This window comes from Megalops cyprinoides, chromosome 15 (genome assembly GCF_013368585.1).
Source record: "Megalops cyprinoides isolate fMegCyp1 chromosome 15, fMegCyp1.pri, whole genome shotgun sequence".
NCBI lineage: Eukaryota > Metazoa > Chordata > Actinopteri > Elopiformes > Megalopidae > Megalops > Megalops cyprinoides.
The window spans coordinates 16,872,069-16,896,172 of NC_050597.1; the positions used below are offsets into that span (position 1 = coordinate 16,872,069).

At 37.0% G+C, this 24,104-nt stretch overlaps 1 protein-coding gene across 1 annotated transcript in view; it reads right to left on the reverse strand.

Annotated features, from left to right (window-relative positions):
• The window catches only part of LOC118789703 (CUB and sushi domain-containing protein 1-like), a 482,818-nt gene that overhangs the window by 111,471 nt on the left and 347,243 nt on the right, over nt 1-24,104 (reverse strand). Inside the window, exons 11-21 of the mRNA XM_036546243.1 lie at nt 20,192-20,295; nt 19,381-19,493; nt 14,465-14,647; nt 13,421-13,747; nt 11,146-11,340; nt 8,694-8,832; nt 8,268-8,455; nt 6,122-6,310; nt 2,469-2,585; nt 1,961-2,176; nt 1,067-1,255 (exon numbers count right to left, since the gene is read on the reverse strand). Coding sequence (XP_036402136.1) covers nt 1,067-1,255; nt 1,961-2,176; nt 2,469-2,585; nt 6,122-6,310; nt 8,268-8,455; nt 8,694-8,832; nt 11,146-11,340; nt 13,421-13,747; nt 14,465-14,647; nt 19,381-19,493; nt 20,192-20,295 — 1,960 coding nt within the window. The remainder of the gene's footprint in view (nt 1-1,066; nt 1,256-1,960; nt 2,177-2,468; nt 2,586-6,121; nt 6,311-8,267; nt 8,456-8,693; nt 8,833-11,145; nt 11,341-13,420; nt 13,748-14,464; nt 14,648-19,380; nt 19,494-20,191; nt 20,296-24,104) is intronic.

A 24,104-nucleotide genomic window follows, 5' to 3' on the forward strand; every position in this document is an offset into this window, starting at 1 on the left:
ACTATATCTTTATGAAGATAGATAAGTAGTTAGCTACACAGTTATATAATATACGCTTTTAATGTTTCTCATTATAATGACTGAACATGAGACATTAGCATTACATAGTGGTGCAACATCACAGTGTACTACTAAGCTGGTTCTAAGCAAGACAACATACTTCTCAACAGCAGCGTGTTGAAAGCACAGAAGAATCTAGTTTTGGTCAGTTGCAAAACTTAAAAAAAAATGTGCATTAAAATAATGGACAGATATTTTATCCCTTCTTTGCTGCTCAGGTCTGAACGAAGCAATTATTTCAGTTGGAAATATACTGAAATAAAACTTTTAGTGGAGTGGAGAAACATCATGATTAATCAAGTCTGATCAACTCGTAATATTCTTTTGCTGCTTTCCCATAAAACAACAATTTCACTTCAACATGGAAAATCTAAAAGTATGTGATAGAGGAGAGAGTAGTGATAAGAGCGTAATAGGCATGTTTAGCAGAGGGGATAGGAGAGTTATATATTTTGCAAGGATAGCAGAAAGCTGGGTGGATACTGGATGCAAGTACGTGGGAAAGAGGGACTAACTTAAATTCTTTGATAATGCAAATTCTTTATGCATCTGATGCTCTGTTTGCTTTCTGTTTCTCTGTATTTTTGTTAAAAGCAGCCCCTCAGATTTGAGGAAAACAAAACAAATGTCAAAAAAATGAAACAAACACCAAGTCGTGCTCTTGACTACCACAGCAATTAAAAAAAGTTTTCATTTTAGTTCAGCAATTAGAAAATAAATGTTTTGATAGAGTCTCACAGATATTGACACCAGTATAGCTATGTGATGAATTCAGAGCTCAAGTCCTTTGGGCAGAGCGAAATAAAAAATGAAGGTAGCAGCTGCAAACAAAGCAAAGAGTAGCAGTTGCAATCACTACTTTGAATCAGCTTGTGAGCAAACAGCTGCTATCCCATTATTGGTGACAGCACAGAGAAGTTGAATGTTCCTCCTTTCCTTGTTTTCAGATGTATGCAATGCACAGTCCAAGTCCATATGAATGAAATGAAAGCATGTGACCACCTACCCACACACCTTGGCAGGGCTGCACTCCAGACCCGCCGACCACCGCCCAAGCAAGTAATCTTGTTGTCACCCTCCAGCCGGTAACCGGGGAAACACGAAAAAATCAGCGAGTCCCCGACCCCAAACTGGAAACCAATGCGACGACTGTAGGCAGGCACTCCTGGATCCTCACAGGGCTCAAGATTGTACTCTGTGGAGGGAAAAACACTATAACAAACCCTGGGATAGCAGCATATAGAGGGCCAATACTTCTTTTTAATGTGAGCTGAATCTGATCATATTTACTTACTGCAATCATTTAAAAGACTATACTGCTCATTATATTTAACAAAAGCTTTCCACCAGTTGAGAGGCCTACAAGAGAGCTGATGGCAAGACTCCTCTCAAACACCAGAGTCCTTAACATTTTAGGTTAATGTAGCATTGGTAATAAAGTAGGTATGTAAGCTTATGAAAAAGTGGAGTGACTCATAGCAACTGAGCAACTGTTGGTCAAAGTTCATTAATGATAAATTACATTTTACAAGAGCCATATAACAGACATTGGCAATTCTGGGTCAGTGAACTAATAATTTATGATGAGTTTAAAGAATTGTGCCCCACTCTAGAATTCTATTTTCAAAATAAGCATATTCTACCAGTTTTGTGAATTCATTGATGAAACAGACCCTGGATTACAGTATCACACTGCCAAACATTTTGACTTATTTATCATGTCTTTACGCTCATGTCTGTACACAATGTTATTGCATGGCATTCACTAAAATACACAGTGTTGCCATTGGTAGATTTGAAATTTTCAAACGGGCACACAGGATATAGTTTTCGCTCAGAACTACGGCAAGGTATATCCTAAATAGCACACGTTCTACACAAGAAATGAATGCCATTTCACCTGAGAAAGTGATATTGAAGCCTTCATATGACATGGAAAAATCTGAGATGAAGCGCAGCTGGGCACTGAAGTTCCCAAAGAGCCCTGCTTTGATTGAGGGCGGCAGGACTGAGCCTGTGAGCCGGGCCACCGGTTCCATAAAGCTCCCACCCTCTGTGATGAGCAGGTAGTCATGGGAGTCCTCCAGGTGGAAGGTGTGGAACACCAAATGCACCCCTAGGCAGTGTTAAAGGAATGAAATCCTTTTTAACATAAATCCACTTTATCCACTAATTCACAACACTCTCACAATTCTGGCTGGTTACTGTTGACTGAAATAACTGCCTTGGAACTCTGGGGTAAGGTTTCTAAAAAGTAAGACACATAACTGATTATTTGAAAAGTGTCTTTACATCATCTGAAAAACACTTTATGTGACATTTGTGTTATAATATGTAATATGTAATCCGGCTCTGTCACTTCTAATACATTTTCATTATATTCACCATTAAATTTTGAGTGTGCTTACCTTTTCCATGTGACACCTCAATTGTCCAAGTGCAGTTCAGTGAGTTTGGGTAGAAATCGGGGAAACCAGGTGATAGAATGGTGCCAGTTTTGCCATAGACATACCCTCCACATAAAGCTAAGGAATAAAAGCAAATATTATGTGTTATCTTACTCAATGCATACCCTGTTGCATACCAGAATAAGTCAGTGTACTGTAGTGTAGTCAAATACTTCAGACAAATCTGTGGAATTTAGGTTGTTAAAAGGTTCAATGTTGAATAAAATTCAGCTCACTGCAACATACATCCCAGTTCCTGTTTTGGGAAAAACATTAAAAAAAAACATTAAAATGAAAAGAACCAAATTTGATGCATACTATTATTGTGTGTGCATATATTGGCCTTCTGGATTAGATATGATTAGCATTTCAATTGTGCTGAAAATTGCTCAAAAATCTGGTCCAGGTGTGTTAGATATGAAAATCTGGGTCAGAGACTGCAACCAATACCCCTGGTGTAGAACATCTCATATTCACTCTGTACATTCCATGAAAAAACTTTAAGATGTTCTCCATTTCATCTGCAGAGACAACACTGATGACAATGTGATATAGAGAGGCATAAGCAGATGCTTGGATGAAAGGCTTAGGCTTCAGGAAACCGAGTCCATATGAACTGACAACGTAAAATCTAGTGAACGCGTATCTACAAAGATCAAAAAGACACGTAATAACTGAGTCAGAATTCTGACAGAAAAGGCTGTGTGGGATTAATGCCAATTTGAAACAGTATCGTAGTCTATGAAAGAACTGTTCTAGGGTCGGTTTCCATTGCAGAGCAACAAGCACAGAGAAATCTAAGAAAAACTCCTGAACGTAATTGAAATGTGGAATGAACTAGGGCCAAGATGACTGATGATAAAGTAATGACAGGTGTTGAATGAGACATGAAGCCTTACGCATCATTTTGTTCATGTTCTTATTTTCTTGGGCTGATAAAGTTACACTAACAGTATTTTAACTAGTTATTCAGAGGTGTACAGGAGACATAACTTATCAAAACAGGAAATAAGTATTTCCAAGATCACAGGCCTTCTCATGTACAATTGTATGCCGTCTCTACTTATAATAACTTTCTATTCTGGAGGGTAGGAAGATGCTGGTAATTAAATGGAACTCATATTGTGCATGTTATCCCATCTGCCTAAGGCATAAACTGAAGGATAATAAGTGAGGTTGGTTGTTTTACTTGGAGATAAACAACACTCATAATTGCACTGTACCCCACAGACATCTACATTTATATTCTGTGGTCTGATTCATCATGTTGGTAAGATACATGTGTTGCTGTTGTTGAGAAGTACGACTAATTGGGATTGAAGAGTATGCCATTTGCTAAGTTATGGGTTGGCAGTGCATATCCCATTCCTGCAGAGAGCCAAGAAATACGTCTTTTTTGGTACACCCAACAGAAACAACCACAATGGCCCTGCAGCCTCACTTCATATAAAAATTTAATTCTGTACACTATAATCTGATTTTTACACACAAAATTCAGACATTTCTTCATACAGTCACACAAATCACCAAATTTGTGCCATTTGGAACTTTTATTCATCTTGTTTTTCTTCTCTGTCTGAATTAGTTTTACTGTTTCCTTACATCATTGTAAATACTTCAGTACTCCTAGTCATACTTCTCACCACTAGTCTTTCATGTGTGGGTAGAGTATTTAGCCTATAGCTACTCTTCATTGTAGCCTGCTGCAAAGCAAAACATCAACAGTGTATAAAACCACTATCAGGCAAGCCCACCATTTATGTAATAGTAAGGCAACAATACCCCATCAGAGGGTTTTGCTTTTAACACAGTCTAAGAGAAATCAATTCATTTCAACAATCTTGTACTGACTACAAATGCTCAATGTCATCCATAACATTATGGTCTGCTGCAACACAGCCCATACCTATATCTCTGAGAGATTCTTTTTGGGGATTCCTAAAATAATAAAGACGTCTTTGTATTAATTTGTACTTCTTGCCATGTGATAAGGTAGTATATAACAGGTAGCAAGTGTGGCATCTGAAACCTACGCTATAGGAATAAGTCACATATATGTCCATGTATCAATGTCATCAAAAAAATGTTCATTCTGCGTTATACTGTTGGGCTTCTAAAGGTTTTCCTTTCAAAGCTACATGATAGTGCAAATATATCCCTTCAACAGAAGTCTATTCCATGTCAAGAAAACATTATTTTAACATTTTAACATTATAGAAATTTATTCATTGATCCTTTTTAGAATTGGAGAAAGATGATCAGATGCTAAGCAGGCTCTGCTTAGGTAGCTATATCTATTTTATTCATAAAATATTAACTATTTCTTCACATCTGTTTCCCTCAAAGAGAGTTAGCTAGCTACATAAGTTAGCTATAACTCAGGTGAGCTCATGCTGAATTTCATAACCATGGAAATTGTTGCAGGCATAGCATTGCTTGTCATTTGCTAAATAAATAAATGTAAATGTAAATGTCATTTGATTTGCCTGTAACAATGCTCAATACTATGAAAAGGCCCAAGTAAAAAGTCAATTATTGAACAGATAAGAAATCACACCACAATTTCTTTTATAACACTTTAATCATTTAATTTCATGTTAGGTTAGTGTTCTTTCTATATGGGAAGACAGCTTTACAAACCATCCCCTCTTAAAAAGTAGTATGAAAACATGCTATCCATGCTGAGTCAATCATTGCATCTCCCTCAACAAGAGGCATCTTTTTAATGTTCTCCAGTTTGGCAGTCGTGAATGCAGTCAGAATGCATTTCTGGTAAACCAGGAATGAAGCAGCAACTTTCCTCTTCAGAGCATGCTCTTGCTTGCCTACCTTTTCTGTAGCATTGGTATTTATTATCATTATGCATCACACATTCCTAATACAACACACAAACCTGTGTGTACATGTAGTCTAGTTCTGCACTGTGAGATGTGTGTAAATAACACCCTGGCATTGGAACAAAGGATCTTTTAAAGGTAAGGCAGCAGGCATCCTGATTTGCCAGTCCACTGGCACACTTCTGTCACAACCTCTGGTCAACAAAACTGGAATAAATACACTCCACAGCATCAGACATGATATAAGATGCAAAACAGCAAGGAATTTTATTTTAGATTCTGGGGTACAGTCCCGCTGCCTACGCTTAAGGTCAACATTGAAAGCATCGAGCTAAATCAGAAGATAATATCGTAAAAGCTACAGGAGAATGCAAAGGATGAAACTAGGAATTTTAAATATAATGCTTAACAGCTTGATTGCACTAACTGGGAAATAATGTACATGGTTTATGTTCATCGCAGAAAGCAGAAAACAAAGGAGATAAACTGAATGAATCGCAGCTCTTTGATAGCCGTGCCCTCGTTTTTGTCTTTGTGTTGTCTGCTCTTAGAAGTTATTTTTATGTGCATATTCAGATCACCTCTTCCCTCATCAAAAATTAATGAAGTCAGTCCTTGAAAGAAGAGAGCTTATCCTTTCATAACGGATAGGATATTACACTGTCGGCTCTCTCTCGGTTTCATGGATGTAAACATGCTGTCGGTGAAGTACATACTGGTGAATGCACACTTTGTATAGTATGTTATTGTGCACCTCACAGCAAAAGAGATACTTACCATCACAGCTGGGTAAGGCATGGTTCCACTGATGGCTTCTCTCACACACAATTGGCTCCTCATCGCTCAGTGTGTAGCCTTGATCACAGCTGAATGTCACTTTGGACCCAATGGAAAAGTTGTTTCCATGTCGTTTCCCATTGACTGGAATACCTGGGTCTAAACAGGAATCCGTTTCCATCATAATGCCTATGGAGAAAAGATATAACAAATGTATTGTATGTCAACACCCTATAAAGTCTTACATGCCGTGATATACAGTGAATCAATTTAATTCTGAAATTTCATTTTTAGCAGTTAAATTTTATATTCAGCAAGACTTTAGGGATCTGTAAGTACTGTGTTGAAATTATGATGCCCTATGTTGGAAGTTTGTCTAAAACAGTAATATACCAATAAATATGGGTATAATAAATCAACAAGCTAGTTACGTTTGATAAAACCCTATATTACCATTTACAAAAACATCCTTAAGCTATGAGTATAAGCTTTAAGTGTGACATTTTCAAAATGAAAATGAATAATATTTAAAACATTATCTATTCATAAGTATTAATAATTATGTGTTTTGCATGTTACTGCCTCCAGTTATTAACATCTTCATTACTCAACAGTTTGCTATCACCACCCACAAAGTCATCTTACCATTTATCAAATTCATTGGCTCTTATAAAATGACTTAATTGTTCATGATGGTGGCATCTTGTTTCACAAGGTAAGTGAATGGTATTTCGGCTGCAACACTGTTAAATTACTGTATGTTAATTTATCTAAATCTTAGCACAGTTCATCGTTCTCTCTTCTAAACTATAGTAACTTGCAAGACTATATTGCTACAAAACAAAACAAAATTAGCTCTTTCTCCCTCTCGCTTTCATGCAAGTCTTGAGAACAGGGACAGGTAATCCCTAGCACATGAAATAACACGGTCCTTTTGGACCTTTCAGATTAACAAGGATTTACTGGCCTAACCCATCTTGGCCCTGTTCACAATGCCAGGTGGAAAAGCGATACATTTATACACCCACACTTATCTGACTTTGCACCCGGCCGCCTTTCTGAGGCGGTTTGGCGGTGAGCTGTTGAGCCTCACGATGTGAAACACATGAAGTTCACTTTGTGCATAATTGTTTGAAAAGAAATCAAAAGATCTGGCAATCAAGTAGAGAAGAAAAAGCTAATTTTGTTGAATAAATATCTTCAACAGCACGTTATCTAGTTCTCTCAACTGCTCAACGAAAATGAGGTCCATATACAAAAGCTGAAAACTAAAAGGCTGATTTATCATTCATCATATAGGTGTTACTGAAATTTTCCTTCTCCTAAAGTAAGAGCTCATGTTATAAAACCATTTTTGTTCTCCTACATTTTTGGCCCAACCATTGGAGAATTTATGTAAAAAGATGAAAACCTTAGTGACACACAACCATGGTCTTCATTCAATAAACTCCACAACAAATCTTTGAAATAATCGTGACTATTAAATATGGCATTCTCAGCACAAGGTGACATGACCTTGTTTTCACACCTCTAATGTCTACTGCTAACTATGAATCAAGTGATCTGCTACAAAAATGTGGAATAATGTATTTGCAACACATGGTGATTGGACAAGAGGATACATACATGTAAGAACTTTACATTGCAAAATTTTAGACCCCTTTAATAGAGATCACACACACATACAAAAAATGAATATCTAACAACATTTTCATCCAATCAACACTTACATATAACCAATGTAACTGTAAATGATGTAAGTCGCTCTGGAAAAGAGCATCTGCTAAATGCCAATAATGTAATGTAATGTCATGTACATGCAAGAGGTTATACACCAGCCCACACAGGGGCTATATCCATGTAGATCTCCCCATAAAGGCACACAAGCGATGCTTTTATTCAAGGCCTAATGAAGGCAACAGGCCACACTTTGAGTTGATTACCAATGATCTTCAGGTATGTGCACCTGTCTGTGAGGCCGCCTCTGTCCAAGCTCCTGGTCTCCCAGGCTTTGGGAGACGACAAGAATGTCAGACAGCAGCACAAAAATATGGGAGCATCCCTCCCTGCACTGGCACCATCCCTCACAGTGTCACAGTTCTTAAAAGCTGAACCCAGACAAACGGAAGTGAACAGGCAGACTCACTCTCATAGCGAATCTGGAAGCCCACACTGGATCGACTGTTGTCCGTAGTGAATAGCAGGTACATGTAATTACTGGTGCTAATGAGAAAACGCGGTGCCTGAGTTCCATGGTATTCCCCAATTAATGGAGAAGAGTTGACAGGGCCATCTCGAATCTCCAAAGTGTCATAATTAACCTCTGTCTGAAATCTACAATGGAAAGGGAAGAAAAGGAATGTGAATGTACTGTATATTTTTATTGTAACATAAATTCAAACAATTGTCATATAATTGTCATACAAACAACTGTGCATATAAATTACATTATATTTTAAAGTTTAAATCATCTAAATTGTACATAATTAAAGGTACTGATCAGTTGTTTCTTTTATACAAATCTACATTAACATTCAAAATGAGAAGCCATTATTCAAAACAACAGAAGGACCTGTCAAATGTTATCTTTATGGCATGATCCTTTCTTGCTTCAATCACCCATTCACAGTTCAGGGAGTCTTTATAATATCCAGGCCAGCCAGGGGAAAGCAGAATTCCCATTGGAGCTGTTAAATGCCCACCACAAGGAGCTAGGGGAGAAGGAAGGGATAACTGTATTAGTGTACTGGGACCTGATACATCAGTTTTGGTGGAACGCCATTGACTCTATGCATCTTACACCTAATAGTGGTGTAATACATAGAAAATGTTTCTCAGCATGCTAATTGTCCATACTAAAGCTTACATTTGGTTAAAAATGTAGAAGATGGGGGGCTCCCTACTGGCTAAGTTTGGACTAAGCTCATTGTGAGTGCAGGCTGAACCCTACGGCCCCAGTTCAAAACTGGCTGTCTCATCTGTGAACAACGGCCAGGAGCCTCAAACAGCATAATAAATTTGTTTTGGAGTAAAGGGTGGGTAGTACTTAGCAATAGGTGCATAAAAATGGGGTTTTGCTTTATTATCAGCTGTAGTTAAGAGTTAGGCAGGACTCCTATTCAAAATCAAAAAATCTGAAATGTATTATCTCTGCCATTTTCACATCAGTGTGGACAAACTCTGCATTCTAACTCAATTGACAATGGGCAATTATTCCTCAAATTTTCATAAGAATCCATTTGTAATTTCTATTAAAATAGTATTGCTAAAAAAGGTTTATGCAATATGAAGAAAAAAAAAATGTGGGTATACAGTAGACACCAGTTTATATGGATGTAGAAATTTTGGGAACATCAGTAAAAAGAGCAAATAATAGTTAGGTATAAAGCAAACATATTAAGCATAACAGAGGTGAGGAATGAGCCTTGACAAGTTGTGCTGTTGTATTAAAATAAAGGTTTGTGCAGTTTGGTGCTAAGTCAGAACTGAAGTGCTTTATTTTAGTACAACAGCACCACTTAGAGTGGATTATTATTATTATTATGCCATGTCTTCTTGTCATTGAGATAATGATTACACACAGGAAAATACTATTTTAGATATATATAGGATTAGCTATTTGTATTTACACTGATTTGTTAAAACAAAACTGTACAGTCATGTTAATTGTGCAATCTGATGTTGAAAAATGCATAAAAACAACACAAATTCAGCTAATACGTAACAGTCTAAACAGCTACTAGCTAGTTTGTAAAGTTACATTTCACAGCTATTTAGCTAGCTTGCATAAAGTTTATAACTCCCATCTTGCTTAATGTGGATGTGTGGGTGAATAACCTCCTTGGACTCAGGACTGTCACAGCAGTGGGGGCATAAACATGTTTCTTCACGTCTGCAGTTCATAAAGAAGCCGAATGAGTTTTGAATGTCGCTTGGGTCATTTGGGTGTAGTTGATCGTCAACTGCTAATGTGTTGACATTAGCTAAATAAGATAGTTTCAAATCATTTTATTTAGAATCACATGTGTACTGATGTGCACTGATTTCAAACTGCAGCTAGGTCTTTTCTGCTGGTCTGTGCATTAAATATTAAGACATTAAATCCGTGTTTAGAAATTAATACACATCCTCTTAGCCGACCAAAATCTGTTATTTGTCCAAGCTGTAATATAAAGGAAGTTACACATGTATGAGGTCGTATAAACACTTGGAAAATACGGGGCAACAGGACTGAGATAAGGGCAAAAAGACAGGCCCCAGATGTCAAATACATAAATTATGAGAAGAAGTTTGGGTAATTCATCTCTCTGTCTCAGCAAAAGGAAACTTAAAGAGACGTGTTTGATTTTGGCTTTTACATTTTTAAAAGAAAGTAATACAATAGATTACAGACTGTGCTGTATTCCACTTAGCTCTGTTAGCAGAACACAAGGGAACAGGTGGAGATTAGTTCAAGGTAAAATTTGCTTAGATAATTGTAAATACTTCTTCAAACTGAGGATTAATGTATGAAATATATTATTAGGACTCCTAACAGAAGCAGAGATACTTGGATTGTTAAAGTCCAGACTTCATACAATGATAGATCAATGTATGATCTTATGATCCTACATTCTAATAAAAAGCAGCCCTTTACAATCTCAAAACATCATACAGAATATTAGAATTCAACATATCCAGTAAGAAAAAGCTAAGAAGCATCAAAGACAGTTTAAGTGCAATTATGACAAAAAGAACATGACTTAGTGTAATGTACAGTGAGCTAAAATTAGGTTATGTAACAACCATCTAAATGCATTTCCTCAAAAGCAGAGTTGAACACAGTTAATTCAGTTATTTACATATTCATCTAGTTTGTTAAGATACGATCTATACAAAAACAAAATTTGCAGCTTTCTGAGCAGTTAACATAGACAAAGTTATTGCACCAGTCCTTCTAAATTAGTATTTGAGGTGGTATCATTTAAACCTTCTGGAAAAGAGAAAATTTCCTCATATTGGATACTGGTCTTTAGAGACGTTACCTTCACATCGAGGGACAGCTGCATTCCAAACCACATTTCCATCCTGGATCACGCATGTTATTGCCTCAGATCCATGTGTTTTGATGAAACCCTCATCACAGGTGAATGATACAGAGCTTCCTAGAAGGAAGTGGTCACCAAACCTCTGGCCGTTTATGGGGATGCCTGGATCATGGCATTCATTCTGACCAAATGCTAGTGGTAGAAGACAAAAGTGTTGACATTAGTATTTCAAGAAACAAACTGACAAGTGATATTTCAAGAATTTTTTCGTAACATTAAATCTGGGAATTGTACCCCATGTAGCCACCCAACTGGGACTTGTGTCGTGACTGCTAAATCAATTGAGTTCTCATTTGATTCTTCTTAAAATACGATTAATACGATATTAATGTCTAAGCCAATTTAAATATCATCACATAATAAAATGTTACAAAATATTTATAGTATTAATAATTATAATCTGAATACTCAAATCAGAACATCTGGTGTATTAAAGATTTTACACAATTCAGAGAGGAAAATCAAGCACAAACATTACATGCTTTTCTTTCTCACCTGTATTTTGGTAGAAGACAGACAGAGATATACACTGATGGAAAAGCGAATCTGCAACACATTTCTCACTCACAGCCACACAAACTTCATTCAGAAACACAGCCCCCTCCTCCTGACATCTGCCTGTCCCAGGCCACGGTGCTGTTTATATGCCAAGCTTTGGGGCCCCCTGCCACTGAATGGCTGGCACATTCTAAAATGTCTTCATTTCTCTCAGTGCAGCAGAAGGCCACTGGACACAAATACATGTGCATAATAGGAACTGCAACAGCATCCTCCTCCATTTCATTAACCTTTCCCTGCACTGTCAGCTTGCCTGCTATAATGCTGCTTTCCCTTTATAAAGGAATCTAGAGGGTTTTAAAGCAGAAACATGTCTGTACACATTCACCATGTTAGAGAGGGGTAGAGACTGTGCCCCTGAGATAACCAAATGAAACAGGAGACAGCAGTACTCATACCCAATTTCAACTCAGTCTAGCCAAAGCATGAATCCATTAATACTGGATACACACAGTTCCATTTTTCTGTCAGAAAATGTATCTATTTCTACTCTGAGGCAAGAAAAAAGTATGTGTATGCTTCTCATTTTATAGTTATGCTTTCAATTTATCTAGAAAGAGGCAATTAAAAAAGACCCTTTACATGCATCTCAAAGGTTTGGAATTGCATTATTCCTTTTAACTTCTGTACATCGTATTCAGAGATAAAAATTAAATAAAGGAGTACAGGGAACAGAGTATTTACATTTACAAGAATGTAATACAACTATTAAAGAATTTTCACCAAGCCTTTAAATATTCTGGACATGAAAAATATAGGCCTTTCTGTCACAATATAATTTGTTGATTAATGGCATTCTATAATAAGATGTACTGTACAATCATCTCACTTCCATCAACCCTTTGAGAGGTTTGGGGGAAAATTATTCATTTGTACTAGCAGAAGACAAGAAGATTGAGTTCAATTCTTTTTTTAAGTCATGAATCCCTGCTTCAATTCTGCCTTGTTGCTGTTTTAGCTGTAAATAATGTTTTCCCAACATAACTTGTGTTAGCCCAGACAATTGGGTAATTATACTGTTCCGTAATATTCAGGGATGTTCAGGGAGAGCCACTGGACACATTTTATTTTGCAATGGAGAACTGAACATCGTGGCTGTTGAGCTCAGCAGTAACATTAACATTCACATTGGCTACAATTATTTAGTCAGGAAAATGCAGTGGTACTATTCATGGTACAAATTACTTGATGTTTTTAGAATAAAATGTTCAGCAAACTGTTCAATATTTGAGAGCAAGTTTAAACTTTTGCATAGCTATTTGTGTTATTTTTATTTATTTATTTTTTTAATTTTTGGTTCTTTCTTAAAATGACTGTAGGATGAAGAGATTCAACAAAATATATCTGTCTCAAATACCATCATGCTGAAATGAGTCTGCTTGAAACTAAGACTCTATTCATTACCTAAAGTATCAGCAGATAAGAAATAAGAGTCAATAAATATCCATCTGTTTGTCAGAAACTATATGTAGTACTTTGAAGGTAAAATAGTTGTTAATGTCTTTCACCTTACTAGAATCTATTTTTTTCTCAAGGCCATTTCTATAATATATCTCTCCTGCCTTAAGAAATGCAAATTTTGACATCTAGGAAGTCAGCTTTTTAAAAACCAAACAATGTACAAAAGATGTAGCACTGGTTTATGCCTACTTACTTGTGTATGTTATGTTGAATCCTCTTCCTGTGTTGGAATGATCGGATTGAAACTCCAGGCGCATGATGTGTCCATTGCTGGCGATCTGTGAAGGGACGTCCTTGCCAGAGAAAGTCCCAAAGGTGGTTGGCTCCGACATACCATCATCCTTCACAATAAGATAATCAAACTGGGGCTCCACGTCAAAGTCGCTGAAGATGAGATGAATCCGGTTCCCTGGTTCGGCAATAATCAGCCACACGCAATTCATGTTGTTCCCGTACTCATCTGGGTAGTTGGGGGAAAGAATGATTCCTGATGGTGCGGTGAAATTGAAAAAGCAGGAGACTGCACAAAGAGAGGCATAAAAAGCACAGTCACTGCAATGCACACACCTTTTCATAGGACACCAAATTAATTGTTTTCTGGCAAAAATGGATTGTTTCCTGGTGACATCTGACAGAATAATATTTCAGTACAAACTCAGATACACATTTTTTTGTTTTGTTTTTACTCCTTGGCCCTTACACATCTTGTAAAGAACCATGAAAAAGAGTGCAAGACAATCTGCCGGAGGGATTCAAATTGACCCCTGTGGCCTTTAATGATTAGCTGATTGACCCGTGCTGAACAGCCAAGCAAAGCAAAGTCAGATTACTTTTTCTTCAAACACCCAAGAGAGGGCAAAACTATTACAGGTGTACAACCATAAACTGCTGCTTTAACGATCTGGGTCATAGATCAATTTTACATCTTAAAAATCCCCTCTTAGCCAAACAATCCAAGGAGGCTTAAATGCACAATTTACACTTGGGCAGTTATGATCTGTGAGACATGTAAAATGGTCTTCATCCATAGACCTTGTCAACATTTCATCACACACTTTGATAAACTGTTGCCACAGAAATGACTTACCTGGAAAGGGTCACATACCATTGGATGATTCAATGGAGACATTCTTTATAGCATCTGTCAGCTAAATATGGTGGATGTCTGCACATCTAATAGCTTATTCTCAATGGTAGAGCTTTTAATTACAGTAATGTGTTTTGAAATGACTCTTACAGACACAGCTGGGTTTGTTTCCAGACCACTGGTTATTCTGCTGGCAAGAAATTGTCCTCTCTCCAACCAATTCGAAAGCCGGTAGACACTCAAAAGTCAGCGTGTTTCCATGCAAAAAATGGGTCCCTGTTCGCTTTCCATACGCTGGAATTCCAGGGTCCCCACAACCTCCTTTGTCAATTTCTGAAAGACAAAAATAATATATCTGAATATTGTGCATGCATGCACACACACACACACACACACACACACACACACACACACACACACGGGAAGGACACACACCCATGGTCCTCTTCACACAAAATCCGCCATTCATTGAATGGGACAGAGTGGGTGGATAATAGACATATTTTGCTGTTGTTATTTATATAAACATTTAATGGTCAATACAAAAAATTGATTCTACTAGGTTCTCTGCTTTAAAGAATGTGAGAAAGAGACAAACACCAGCTATTACATATTAAATATAATAAAACATTTTTCTGTTGTATCCAACGTTTTGTTAATTAATTTCAGACCAAGCCTCTCTTAAGCACAATGTACAACTTAGTAACTACATTACATTCACATAGTGACACAGACCAGAAATAGGCAAGCTTTCCTTGCCAACTGATAAATTACTGAATACCAATCAATTCAACATTCTTAAATTCTTTTATCATCTATGCTGTCCCTCATTTCATACAATCTACATCCCTTGTTAAGGAGGTAACCCTAAAACCCAGACTCTAGTTGTTTGACAAGACATAAGACAGTGGCCTCATGTCAAATGTGCTTAAAGCCATTCTAATTCTTCACTGCTGGATAATTATTTTTAAAGATATGAATATCAGTCGTCATGAGGCAAACTAATAATGGAATTGTAATCATTATTTTCTATATTATAGTCTTCCGTGAGTTAAATTACAAGCTGCATTTCAGCACTACTGCTGTTCTGTACAATACCTAATTTCAACGAGAGGCATCCAGTCAGCTTTGTAAAATACACATGCAATATTAACAGAAATGTTTAGTCAGCATACGCCCATTCAAAATTACATAGCCATCAGAAAACAGGGTTGGTGGATGCACACTTTCACTGCATTAGGCAATGAAAGTAAGTCTTGGGCTCTTGCTTGCTGTGTTCTAAAAAACAGATTATGTAAGGCATAATTATTGAATGGTCAACAGTTTATCTGGAAAAAAAAATCAAAAAGACAGCAAAACTGTTTTCACCTAAATGCTCAATATATTTATATCAGACTGGTTTCACTTCGTTTCTTCTGTTTGTGTTCCACTAAGATGTGTACTTCCAAGAAATGGGATACATGATTTTGTGGGATTCTGCCAGTTTCAGCTGGCAACTGGCATTAAGGAGATGACTATAACATTACCTGGACTAAACATTTTAATGAAGTTTTTCTATAAATTTCTGAAAATACAGCAAGTTGTCCGCATTTAAACATCACTAAGGCATTTTACTGCATGAAATAATATGAATTATACTGTTAAGTAGTAATCATAAGAAATAAAGCAGTGGGTCAAAACAGTTAATCTGTATCCCTTTTCCATTAGTGAGCTGTACCGTAGCCAGACAATTTCAAGGTGATTGGGAACCACAAAAAGTCCTTCTGTTTCCTGCCACAGGGCTGACTGAGACTTGAGATACACTTGTAAAACCTGCTAAAGTGATTCCCAAATCATATGCATACAGACATTACCACTACAAAGATTCAGACATTCAGCCACTTACATTCCCATACGGGATATGGCTCAAATCAAGGCATTTTGCCCAAAATGAAGGATTGTCTCATTTATTTCCAAGATACGCAAATCTGACCTAATACTCACAGAGAAAAGGTTATAAAAATGGCATGCCACGTTAGTGATTGATTGTAACAACAAAATGTGGAGGCACAGAATGCATCGAGATACACTCCACTGGTTAATGAACTTTTGATAATTAACTGAAATAGTGTGATTAATTAATTTCTTTTTACCACAACATATGCTCATTGGTCATACGTGCACTCACATTTGTTCACAGGAAATCTACACATCAAGGTGGGGAACACTTCACCAAAAAAGTGTGAATGCAGGGTGCGTTTTCTGTTGTGACGCTGTATGTCTTATATTAGCAAGACAAGTGTACCACTACAACATTCATCTGGCGATTTTATATGATGACATTAAGCTGTACCTACTATTGATTACATCCTTCATCAACTCTATCCAGTCTCAGATCCAGTGAAAAAGCACACATGTAAAGGGGGCCAGAAGTTAATGGCTTGTTCCTGCTCAGCAAGACCACGTGATAATGGAGACAAATGTGTAGTGAGAAAACTGAGACTTTTTTTCTGAATTAAATGCTATGGCGTGTAAATAGGAAAGGAGCACTAACATGCAAGCCAACATCTCATGGACAAATGTGCAATAGCATCTTCAGTCACATGTAATATATTCCAAGCCAATCAATGTAGAGATGAACAAATGAAAAATAACAATAGTTATGTTCATGGGTCTATTTTACAACCAGAACATGTATACAAATCACTGTTAATTTTATATTAGGGAAAAAGACAGTGTTAAATAGCTTTGCATACTACACCAGGTTTTACAACAGCAATAGACACCATATCCCAGAGAGCATAAAAGAAGGCCATGAATTATGCTGTTTAAGAGTTAATTTTTATGTTAACAACCTCTGCAGCTATTGCTTGACTGATCTAGGCAGGCAATAAACTCCAGCATATGAGTTTAGCACCTCCATTTCTTTGAGCTGAAGGTTTAACAAAGGTATTAACTGATAGTTAAGGTCCTTTGAGTCAGTCATTAATAATTAGTTAATCAGAATACAGTGAGGCTTATTGGTTGAGTTACAGCATAGACAAAACCTGTAAAATTGTATTGAATTGATTATTTTAAAAAAAGACAAGCTCAAGTAAGCTTAAACTGTATTAGAGTACCAATGGTAATTCTGAGAGTGTTTGCCTGTACAACATAGTGTCTCTTTATATCTTCCTCCCATACACTCATATGCAGCCTTTGGCTACTTTCGACACAACAAGTCACACAGCACACTGTGGGGTGGTCATTAGAGGATAGGCGCTATGCTGTCGTCATTCATGCAACTCGGAGGTGCCTGACAGCACTGTGAGGATGTGAGACCAAGAAACCCTGACTGATCTACCCACTCCTATCCCTAGAACAACAAAGTCAATTTGATTTGCCTCTCTCCTGGTCATTACTGGAAAATTACAGGGCTGGTTTTCAACTCAGGTCATAGTGCACAGCCTGCATTCAAAGGGAATAGTGCATAATGAGTTAAAGATGAGAGGGGATGAGGATGTATACTGGCCAAACAGGGCGGCGGCAACCACACCTTTCAGTGTGTTTCCCTTGGTGCTATGAATAAATGACATTTTGCCAACGATAGACAAAGAAGTCAGAAGAAGGCAGAAAAATAGGAAAGACTAGAAAGAAAGATCCAATTGTCAACTGCCTTGTGTGAATTACAAGTCAGGGAAACCAGGAAAAATATTTCAGAGATGTTTTGAGGATTTTTTAGTATTAATCTATTGATTGGGAGTTTAGTATACAAACAAAAAATTCCATTATGCTTTACAACCTAATACTACGATATCACAGTACAATATTAAAAGGTGCTCTCTTTAACTTAACTGCTGAGAGTGAAATACAAAAGGATGGAAATAGCAGGCCGTAACATGCTAGGTTCTCCCCAAGATATTAGTGAAGTGGTGTGCACTGCAAGACAAGTGGATTAACTGGAAGTGGAATGAATCTGAGATTAGGCCAAATGGAACGTGAGTGCATATTTCACAGATCACGCAAATCTCCCCGTGGATTAGTGTGCAGGTGAACACGATGATCATAATGACTTCCATTACATGACCTATTGCTGATTTTCCCAGTGTTTCTCCTGGGCTTGAAAAGTATATACTACTATACTGCTGAAATATCTGCATACACACTCATAAATATGACAACACCAGTAGCAGCTGGTGAGCTGTGAACTTTAGACAGGGGGGAAATCACTCTAACATGGTTAGAGTTGGTAACTCCTGGGGGTATCACTTAATCCTACAATTAGGCAACAAATGCAATATGTGGGTGGTGGGGGTATTACTTAACTCTACAATTAGGCAACAAATGCAATATAATACAAAGTCATTGCTAACAATTCAAATTATTTCATTTGCATAATCATTTTTGCATGCATGGTGAATTAGTTACCACATCGGACATCCATGCAAGCAAGTCGAAGGAGACAGTGACAAGGAAAAACTCCCTTCCACCAAAGACAAAGAAAATTATCTAGACTTGTTGTGTTTATACCTCGAGCTGACCAGTAGTTTGCGATACATGAAATGTAATTATGTTTGCTGAAATGGATATCGTTTTCATGAAAGCCAGTAGGGACATTACAGTTATTGATAAAAGTGTGTAAAAGAAATAGTGATGGGCATCTATTTAGGGGAAGGCTGAATTGGGGAAATCAGATGATGACTGTACCAGGAGTGTTGCTGTGTCTTATGCCACAAATGGCTGCTGTAGGGTAGCAATTCAAAATAAATAAATAAATAAATCATTCATCCCCTCACAGGGCTAATGTTTTCGTGCTAAAACACATGTCCAAACCTCATTGGATAACAGCTCGCAGGTGCATCCATGACCAATTGTGTATTTGACCACAAGGTTAATTCGTAGTCAAATAAACTGAATGCAACTGAAAACAAGATTTTTCATTGAATGCAGGCTGAATCCACCAATCAGAATATGAACAGGAAGACATCCTTCATAGGAAATTATATAAACTTTGAAGTTTACCTGCAATGAAGGGAATTCTACTTTATAAAACACCTATACAGAACATGTCTATGAGTATAAGACGGCATAAAAGTCTTCATACTAACCTTCATAGATAGCCTTGAAACCTTGGGAACCAATGGTGTCATCAGACTGTAGATGGAGCCACATCTGGTTGCTCATACTGACTATCAAGTCAGGAACACTAGACCCTGTGAGACTGAAAACCAGACATTTACAAATAAAATAAATACTTCAATTTAGGTACCCATCAAATTACATTCAATCCCTAACAACTCCGTTAGGTTGGGACTACTGTGACGCTTCGCTAAACAATAAACACGTAACAGGAACGCAAAAATCAGTGGAAATCAAATGGGACCAGCTGCATATCTTGTGATAAAATGGAGCATGCAGTTATGTGGAGCTGACTGTAGTAAGCAAACTGAACTGAAACTCATGTCTCATATAATGGAAAACAGCTCATATAAGGAACAGCGTACATTTTGGATCGGCAGTGTAGCATTGTGGTTTAGGAGCATGACTTGTAACCAAAAGGTTGCCAGTTCAACTCCCTGCTGCTGTACCCTTGGGGAAGGTACTTAACCCACAATTGCCTCAGTAAATATCGAGCTGTATAAATGGATAACTGTAGCGAAGGGCAAGAGCAGTCACCCCACCCAGCCTTGAACCCGGGTCTATGGGGTACCAACCATGCAACTTTGACTGCAACGCCAAAGAGCCAGGCTCATTAGAATGGCAGTCACAGCGCATACTCAACCGTAGTGACAGCACTCTGTCACAATAACATTGTAAAAAAAAAAATACTACACTATACTGCTATATGCGAGTAATGTAAATGTAATGTAATATTTTTCTCATGGAGTAAAAAGATGAAAATTAAAATAAAATACTCACACATAGAGCACTCTCCTTGCATCACCAATCTTTCCTCCATCTCCTACTGTTAAGGTGTCATACCCTCTCTCAAGATCAAACTCCTCAAAAGATAGCTTGATGACCTGCACAAAAACAGAAAACATTTTTAATTAGCTGAGAATGATGCCATGGAGAAATCCCAACTCATTGACTTAAACAAATATACAAATGACAACAAACCTCATTAAAAATTTCCCCATCACAGTGACAAACACACACACATATTCAAGAAAACAACTGAAACAATATTTAAAATAATACTCTGGTATTGTCTGATTTGCACAATAAACCTATAAAACTGACAATATTGGCCATAAGGATTATATAAAATGCAAAAAAGAGGTCTTGCATCTAATACTGACTGAATGCTGGACACCTGTTACAATTACTCAGCTTAAGATTATTTCTGTATAATGGATGTTTTATGGACATCATAAAACACCTATGCTCATGAATGCTGGCTCTGATTGGAAGTTTAATGTCTAAAATAAAATCTAAATGCGAAAATTTTAACTCCCAGCAAAGTCATCAGAAGATCAAAAAGTATTCACCCTGATCCTGACTTAAATTTAATTTTCCTGTTTTATCTTGTCTTTTTTCAGACAAAAGGAAAATACGTGAGTACTCAGAAGGTGGCAGAAAGGTTACGCTTCCACAAATGTGTGTTCTAAGCAGTCTGATTAAAATTAGGTTTAGCATTTATTTGTGAAACTCCTATTTCTTCTAAATTGACAACAATGCATATTATTATATTTATTTAAAATATGAAAATATATTGTGAATATTACAGACATACAATGATATGGTGTACAGTAACAGACTGCAAATGTGTGAAAACCAAGACCAGACAGAACAGGCTGTTTGTGCATTTGATGTATGAGAAGAGAGGCAGTTAAAAGAAGATTGGATTTTAGGGGAAATCACTGGGAGGGAAGTAATAAAGCTTAATTAGGAGAACCCCATTATCAACTTGCTCACATAATATCAATCGGGTCATTAAAAAGTCGTTCCTCTCATCCATCCATATATGTATACACACACACTAGACATGACTAGAAGCAACCCTGGTTCAGACAGCTATGAGTCAGACCATAAAAAGAAGTGGAGTCCTCGGGATAAAAGAAATAATCAGTGAGACTTCCACACTAAACATAAAAAACTGTACAGCACATGCCAACATTTATACTGTGCGAAACATAAGTGATTTCACTACCAACATGAAAAAAATTAAATCAACCAGATGTATAATTCAATGCATGAGGCCTACAAAAAATCCAGTCTATCTACATACAAATTGTGTGTGTGTGTGTGTGTGTGAGGACTATATCAAAGATATGTTTATATCTGTTTGTTGGCTATATATTCTAATAGCCGCAGAAGGCAGCAGAAACAGTTGCATATCATCTTGAAGAGAGACTAACCGCACTACAACAGCTAACTTAGCAGCTAGACAATAGCACCTACTCTCTGCATATCCAACAGCCATCAGCCATCAGACTCTTGAATGGGTCAAATACACAAATACACACCTCCCCGGCCTAGCCCATGCATACATTCACACATACACACCCACACTGCAACCAACTGTGCAATGGAATGGAACTGACATTGCATCAACATTGCACATTCTACACTGCACTGATGCCCTTTTTTGCACATTTAATATATATATCCTTTATTTATTTTCTTCTTACACTCTCTGACCTTTTTTATATTTTTTCTTCTTAAATTCTTGTGTTTTCTTGTGTTCTACTCCTAACGGCACTCATAAGTGGAAGGCAAAGGAAGAATTTCATTGTACAGGGAACTTGTTTCTTTACTGTGCATATGACAATAAAACTTTGATTGATGGTGAAAATGCCCTCTGATGTGTGGTTGCATTTTGTAAAGTCAGAGTTCCATTAATTCGTCATTTGCAAAATGTGCACCGTCAGAACACCATTTTTCAGAGAACACTTAAAATTTATTTGACCATTTGAGAGATGGCACTCCCCTCTAGTGAAAAAGAGAGCCTAGGATGTGAACCTAGGTTGGAATGTGATGCTACTATGAGCTAGATTTTACTTAAAAAGCAAAAATAATGAAGAAAATTGATATTTATGGATAATTTTGTTTAGATTTATCTAGTCTCCAAAATGACTTATGGTCTCAGCCTTATATACTGTATATTTATTTCCCCATATATCTTTTATATTGCAGTTATAGAGGTTGGTATTCATGGAGGAAGATAGCTGACTTCTTTAAAATTAAAGATATGGCCAATAAATGCATGAATAAATAAATGTTCTTCATTTACTTCTACATTTCAAAGATGGTACATTTATTTATGTATTTCTCCCTTTGATATGATAATGAGGTAAATTGGTTTTACACACCATCAATTTATCATGGACTCAAGAGTCTGCTTGATTGCTCTTATCTTGTTTTGGAGTGACAGTTAGCTAAGCTGCATGTTGCACAAAAATTGCTAGAGATTTCTGTTTGTTAGGGAAGGAAATTTACAATCATGTACATCCTATTTAGCCTGGAGGGTTTATGGAAGATTCAGGACAGTTGCTAAGATTGGTAGGGTAGGGGTAAAACCAGAGAGATTACAAAAACAGGCTAGCCAGAGTCGCTGGAATTTTGTTATTTTCTACACATGGCAAGCAGAAAACACATGGGCATTTAAAAATAATCCTTCTTCTCATCACAACAGTGTAAACTCTGGCAGTCAGCAATTAATGGAAAATTAATTCAACATACAGTCAACTTTGTATTCAAAACAAGTAGCATCTCGGTTTCTTTATTGGGTTTCTTAAAGCTGAAAATCTAGCAATTCTGTGAAAGAAACAAACACGCATGTACTGACATGTTGGCTAACTAGCTGCAAACAGGCACCTACCATCGAACACTTCCAGTACATAGCTAGCTGAAGAACTGCATGACGTTTGTTACTGGTGATTGTACCAAACGTTGACATGGATAAAAGTAATTTAAAGTTATAAACTCGACCAATGCTTTGTTAGAATCATGTTATGATGACCCACCACATTAACGTGTTTGGACGTGGAAGAAAATAAATAAAGTTATAGAATAAATAAATACAGAAATGCATAAATAAATAATACACAGGTAGAAATAAATGAACATTTGTACACTGAACATTATGCATTTATTTTCAAAATTTATTTATTCATTTATTTTTAAATAAGTCAGATATCAGCAGATTTTTGGAGCATGGCATCATCTTAAAGAAGACATATATAAATGATTTTTTCCCCTGTTGATCAGCCTGACACTTAAATTAGGTTGTAGTGCCATCCTGTACCCCAAACACGATAATGCTAAACTCATTCATGACCAGCAGCATAAAAATACTAATGCTACAGGAAAGTGCAGGGACTTTAACCAGATGGTACCCTCTCAGCTGCAGATTTTACTTGTGATGGCATATCAGGATGTATTCAATGTTGACCCTTATAAAAATGTAGAATGATGTAAGGGTTTACACAATAAACAATGATTAAAATACAGAAAACAATCTGAAAAATATATTTAATGTTTATCGTACAAGACATTCCCGTTCAGATTAATAACTCCTTATTAATGCTTATATACCTCTTTAATCAGCTTTAATTGATCATAGAATGTGATTGATGATGTTCGTTGCCTCGCACCATTGGGGGATAGAATATAAAAGACGTAATCATTAACAGTGCATTATATACTCCACCCAGCATTAGAGTGTGTGTGTGTATTAATTTCACATTAGTTTACATGATTGAACTTGCGCTAAGCCACGGTTATTCAGGGTGCTTTGGCTTAAGTGTAATGCTGGGACAACACTGTCACTTTTCACCAGATCACACTCTCATCTTCATGAACGGCCCCACTCCTACTCCAGAAGGCA